At 33.4% G+C, this 6,206-nt stretch overlaps 1 protein-coding gene across 20 annotated transcripts; it reads left to right on the top strand.

The window, feature by feature from the left end:
- On the top strand, positions 1-4,373 carry LOC112707869 (protein AGENET DOMAIN (AGD)-CONTAINING P1). Of its 20 annotated transcripts, none has more exons than XR_011864916.1 (8): positions 1-284; positions 878-1,305; positions 1,547-1,840; positions 2,796-2,961; positions 3,098-3,148; positions 3,279-3,345; positions 3,772-3,853; positions 3,969-4,373. XR_011864916.1 is itself a non-coding variant. In XM_025759876.3 (4 exons), exons 2-4 carry the CDS (start codon positions 907-909, stop codon positions 2,891-2,893), a joined length of 696 nt encoding a protein of 231 aa, XP_025615661.1. In that variant the 5' UTR covers positions 1-284; positions 878-906; the 3' UTR covers positions 2,894-4,373. The 20 variants fall into 20 exon arrangements, 3 of the variants coding, with proteins under 3 accessions (XP_025615661.1, XP_025615659.1, XP_025615658.1); XR_011864914.1 differs by having other exon boundaries at positions 3,279-3,597; XR_011864921.1 differs by having other exon boundaries at positions 1,547-1,745; positions 3,279-3,597; positions 3,772-4,373.
- Positions 4,374-6,206: the final 1,833 nt, after the last annotated feature.

Below are 6,206 nucleotides of genomic sequence, written 5' to 3'. Positions count from 1 at the left end.
GCGCTTAAAAAAAAGATAACTAGTTTGTAGTTTCTGTTAGGCCCATTAACCGAATACCTCTCCCCCTTTTCCACCGTCATTCATATTTATTCTTTCTTGAAATCCTCATTCCTTCATTATTTTCATTATTATTGTTTCTCTTTATTTTTCAGAAAACCTTATTTTCTACGTTCTTCCAATTCCCAAATTTCCATTCATTCTTCGCTTCCAAACAGCCATAGCGATTTCTTCATCGCTTAATTCAAAGCTTATTATCAATTTCACCAAGTTAATCGTCGATCAAGGTCAGCATGATCTTCTTCGGTTGATTACACTTTTTATACTTATGTTTTATTTTCGATTTTGATTAATATTGTTATTTCGATTCGCAGTAGCTTCTTGCATGAATTTTTAATTTCATTTACCAATTTATTTATTTTAAATATTCGCCGATTACATGTAGAGTATTTGTGTAGTTTGCATTCGTAAATGTGGTTTTATCCTCATGTTTAGATTTTCGGTATTTTATTTATTTTGATTGATTTTGTGTGTTTCACTGTGGCCAAGTTGTTCGAATTTGATTCAGTGTATGTTAGCGTTTGTTGATTATAGATTGTAGTGGAATTATTATTATTATTATTATTATTATTATTATTATTATTATTATTATTATTATTAGATTGTTTTTGGAATCTATGGTTTCATTCGATCGATCTATCATTTTGTTTGATGAATTGTGATTGCTTTTTCATAGCTGAAAAGTGTTTTTGATGATTTTTTATGCAGTCAAACATGATAAGAAAATCGGTGATAATCCTTTAAATAATGCATCAAACAAGTGCACAGACTTTTATTTATTTATGGTGCTAATAAAAACAAATGTTCTTTAATGTCACAGGTTTGAGTTTGAATTGTGAAACAAACACCATGAGATTAAAAAAGGGAAGTAAAGTGGAGGTTCTTGCCAGCACTGAGGGGCCATGTGTCGAATTTCGATGTGCTCAAATTATCTCTGGTAATGGGCGAACTTACAGCGTCCAGTACGAGTGCTCTACTGTGACAAGTGAGGCAGGTGTGCAGAGAATTCAAAGGAAGGCCATCAGGCCCTGCCCCCCTCTTATTGAAGGTGTTGAGAGCTGGAAAGCTTGTGATATTGTGGAGGTTTACGATGCTGGTTCTTGGAAAGTGGCTACTGTTTTGAAGGTCCTAGGTCGGGATTTCTACCTGGTAAGGTGCTTGTCATCTTGCAAGCAGATGAAGGTTCACAAAGATGGCATGAGGGTGCGGCAATCATGGATAAATGATCAATGGATCATTAATCAACAGGTACCTTTTTATATATGTAAATTCAAATTTTCTTATTTTATTGTTTATTTTATCCTAACTAGCTATATTCTCTGAGAGGCCTATTTTACTTGTTAGATTGTATCTTCTAATCCTTTTAAATAGTTTTAAACTTCTATTTATGTAATTGATATTGTTTGAGAGTTGAGATCGTTTTTATTCCATGGTTCCTGTGAATTTTTTTGGGATGCCTTGTCCTTATGTTCTTTTATGCTTGTTCCAGGATCTTGGTAATTCGGGAGGTGGGAAGTCTAGCTGCAATTTGATTTCAAACAGTTATAAGGTGATGCATGAAGTTCAACAACCTGGTACCAGAAAAAGTCAGCAAGATAGAAGTGATTGTTTCTCAAGTACAAATGCTAATGCTCTCTACAAGCCTTTTGCAGCTTCATCTACAGGACTGAAGAGACTGTCTCCATATGGTAATTCTGCTGTTGATGCTTATCCCAAAAAGATGAGGGCTGTTATAAATAAGACTGAGTATGAAAGATCCAAAGTGGTTCCGACAGCCCAAAAGGTAGATGTTATTGCTTACCCACAAAATAAAATGGGTGAAAAATGCATGTATGATTCCATTATTAATGGTACCAACCAATATTGTGAAACATGGAAGAAACCTCCCCATGTCACAACATGTTATTTTGAAAGAATTGCGGAGCCAGATTATTCTTGTAATGATCTGAGTTCTGTTGGCAGTTGTAGTGTGATAGGTAGTAGTACAAGTAGAAGTTCCAGTAATATGTTAGCAGGTTCTTGCCATGATGAAGATACCCTTTCTAGTGACGCAGAGTCTTTAAATGTTGGAGATTTGGATAAAGGGTGTCCAATTTCTCCTGAGGAGGATGTAGCAGAAGGAATTCATAGGGTAGAGTTGCATGCCTATCGCAGTACTCTAGAGGCAATATATGCTTCTGGTTCTTTAAGTTGGGAACAAGAAGAGTTATTGACTAATCTTCGTATATCACTACATATTTCTAATGATGAACATTTGATGGAGATAAAGAACTTAGCTTCAGTTGGTCAGAATTTTTAGATATTCATACAAGGGATGTCATGTTAGAATTTTTTACTTTTAACTGTTTAAATGTACAGCATTAGATCCTGATTGTTAATCTTTCTGTATTAATAATAATAATCATTATGAGTATATCAAATTATGGAGCCAACCTTTTTGTATTTTTGTGGGTGTTTTGATGTTCTTGTTATTGTTTTCAACATTAAAAGTTGTGGATTTCCTCAATTGCTATGATTTGTCGCCTTCAACTGTTCATTTACTTCCTGTTCTCTTGTATATTATTTCATTGCGAAACAATTGTTAATGACTTGAGACCTTGAAAACTTAGTTAAAGCTTGTAATTGCACAACTTCAAGTCTATAGTTATGCTTAATTTGGATGGATGAGCTTATCAGCTCCCTATTTGCATCAATTTTTCCACTGTGAATATTATTGATGAATCAGCTACATTTTCCAGGGCCAGTGTGGGAGGCTTTGCCCTGCTTCCAATGGCTAAACATGATGTTAGGTTTGCTACTTTTCACTCCGCAATTAATCGGTGACATCTACCAATAATTTTCCTTCCAAGATAAGGAATTTCTATGGTTGCTTCTCTGCCTTTGAAATAGTATAGTATATTTCAGGTATGCATAGAATTGACATGTTCATGAGAACGTTAACTTTCATAATGCTGCTGACATAAGCATCAATTGAAAGATTATCTTGTAGTGCTCTTACTCAAATATGGCACTTCATTTCTTGTATTTGCTTGGTTTTTAGATTGATTATCTTGCTATGTGAGTGGAGACGGTCCTGTCAACTGAAATGTAGGTAAGATGGTAGGATGTTACATGATATCTTATTTCTGGTAGCTGGATGCTCCATCAATTTGTCGAAATCATAATTTTTGCTTTCTTGTGTGTGGCTACATTTCTCATGGGCATGCTTGAATTTGAAACAGCTGTGTTGAACTTGAATCTGGAATATAGAATGTGGAAGATCGCTATCTACTTTGTTGGAACATACAAGTTAGCATTTACACTGTTATTTTATTTATATTATTTTATTCAGCTGATGAGCTGTGGTTAAGGGCGAAATGCCACTCAAACCTAGAGCTAGTTGGTTCTTCCTTACATGTGTTGAGGCGCGCAGCATCTGCTTGGATGTTTGTGGTCAAACTTTTTGGTGAAATCAGTACAAACTGTATATAGTAGATATGAATTCCCCCCCCCCCCCTTGCTTTGAGCTCCCCCGCGGGGGGGCGGTGGCATGCGTGCCAGGTTAGCTTCAATTGCTGGACGCAGCTTAACTTCTCTAATTGCTATTCCAATGTAAAACAATCTCACCCCATAGTGTGTGCTGATCCACTTGGTTTGGATTTTCATTTGTCGTTATGGTAGGGTCTCATTCCGTTTACATTACTCTCGGTTGTTTCTCTTTGATCTTCAATGCAGCTAAGAGTTCCGGACAATCGCTTCCAAGCTCAAATCTCGATCGTCACCTGAGTGCAAATACTTTGTTATTGCACCTAACCTTGTATGTTCATTGATTCATTGTAATGCTCGAGTCTAATTAACGTATTGAATTGATGTGCATTTTTTCTTTCTTTCTTTTTTTTTTTTTTTTCACAACTGGCTTATCCATGGTCAAGCTTGTGGTCACCTCGATGAGTGGGACAATTGGTCTAGAGTTTTGAAGTTGTTTCATACTTAAGGTGAGATTCAAGCCCTTGACATTTGGTAAAGGGAGAATGGGTTCCTTCCACTCAACCGCATCCCCCAGGCTATTGACGTGCACATTGTTGACATTGTTTCTATTTTTTTTAAGATTGCTGAGTCGTTAATTTGAAAGCCAACTACCTCTTTGTTTAAGCAAAGTATCTATGAAAGAACTCTACCATAATTTTATCTTCAGATCGAATGAGACCATGAGTCGATGACTGTGTATGTGAAAGAATATGGATGATATTAGTTATGTTGGTCAATATTGGTCCCTCTGTACACTTGGATTTGGATTGAAGCACTAATGGAAATTTTGTAAGATAAGTTGGATGCCATTACTAGAAATTGTTAATAATGGAATTTTGTAAGAGAAATTGGATGCCATTGCCTGAACTGAGTTGTATAGTTATAGATGCCAATCTCAATCTTATAATTATTAATTTTTTTCTTGGTTTTAATGCTCTCTAACTGGAAATATTTCAATTTTTGAATAAGAACCCATGTTAATTTCAGTGAACTATACCTGGATAACTGGCTAAGGATTGACAATGAGGCAGAAATTATTTTAAGTTTACATTTATTTTGAATTTGTAGTATCAGAATGTAAAATGGGATTCTGTCACTTGAATTAGAATTGAGTGATAAAAAGTTGTAATGTTAAATTTAAATTTAACTGCTGTTGATTCAATAGTTCCTAGTTTTCTTTGAATTTTTCTGGTAGTGGCATAGTTCAAGAAAGAACATTTATGCTTAACTTAATTGCCGGTGCTTATGCCAATTGTTTGTTTGTGATTAGGGATGTTTATGGTATAGTTCTTTCATAAAACTACATTAAACTATTTTAAATAGTTTAGAAATTGCATCAAACCATTTTCTTATACAGTAAACTGGTTTTAAATCAAATTTATAATTTAATACACCAGTTTAGAACCGTTCACAAAAATAAAACCAGTTCTAATTTTAAAAATAAATTTAAATTGGCTTATATAAAAAAAAAATAGTTTTTAACATATAAAAGATCAGTTTAAGTTTTAACATGTTTATATTAAATAGCCGATTTTATGTGATAAATGTTTATATCTGCAATTTACATTTGGTAAATCATTATTGTGTTTCATGATAGGTGTAAAAATTTTGTTCGCAATTCGTGGATCTGTCCTACGATTTATTTGTTTCTACTCAAATCGTAAATCTAAATCAGAATCATTTTTTTTTGTTAATTTATTTAAAAAAAAATCCTGGCATTACATGAAACCAACTTAAAAGTGAGCTGCTCTGGCTCTCGGTCAATAGTTGTTACCTTAATTCTCTAAATTGTAGTTGGGTAAACCAGATTAGATTACGAGTGTCTTTCGGCTATGCTGGAAATTTAAGTGTGTGAAACGGATTGGAAATTTGAATTGGAAATCCTTAGTTGTTGCAGCAAACATTAGGACTACCTTAGTCGCCAAACACGAGGTTTTTATAGGATTTTTACTATTAAAAGTGATTAGGAACATCTTAACAACTGCAGAAACCACAGCTTACATATATGTGCAAAGAATTACTTAAATCAAGTGGCGTAGAGAGAAGAGGATTGGGAGTGTGATAAGGATTACTTTAATCTGGTGGCGTAGAGAGAACCCAGAGGAGAACTGGGTAATGCCACAAGAGGGACGACAAACTGTACAACGTTTGCTTGTATGATATACCCAAGGTTTTGAAAACATAAAGTAAGAAATTTAAAAATTAAAAAATTCAATTAAAATTCAGTTGAAATTAAATAAGATATAAATAATATATATAATATATATACTTTTAAAGAATTTAATAATTAAAAAAATATTTTTTTATTTAAAACAATTAAGTGTTTAAAAACTAAGTCACTATGATTAATTTATAGACTTTTTACTCAATTTTTCTGGTCTTAACAGATTTTTTTACAACTAAATTTTATCTCGAATTTGATCGATCAGGTGATCATTTCTCAATTAACCCCGTGCATTTGTTTTAACTTTCAAAAAAAGGGCTTAGATAATTTAAATCTTTATTTAATTTACAAAATCAAATCTGATGCAAGAGCTAGAAACTAATTGTTTAAGAAATTATTCAAATTCAGCTTCAGTAACTCAAAAATTATTTCTAGGGTAAACAATCAAATTGGTTTTCGAAAGATTTTAACTTTGAGA

Source organism: Arachis hypogaea, chromosome 8, assembly GCF_003086295.3.
Source record: "Arachis hypogaea cultivar Tifrunner chromosome 8, arahy.Tifrunner.gnm2.J5K5, whole genome shotgun sequence".
NCBI classification, from domain to species: Eukaryota; Viridiplantae; Streptophyta; class Magnoliopsida; order Fabales; family Fabaceae; genus Arachis; species Arachis hypogaea.
This window is presented reverse-complemented; position numbering and strand designations above follow the sequence as displayed.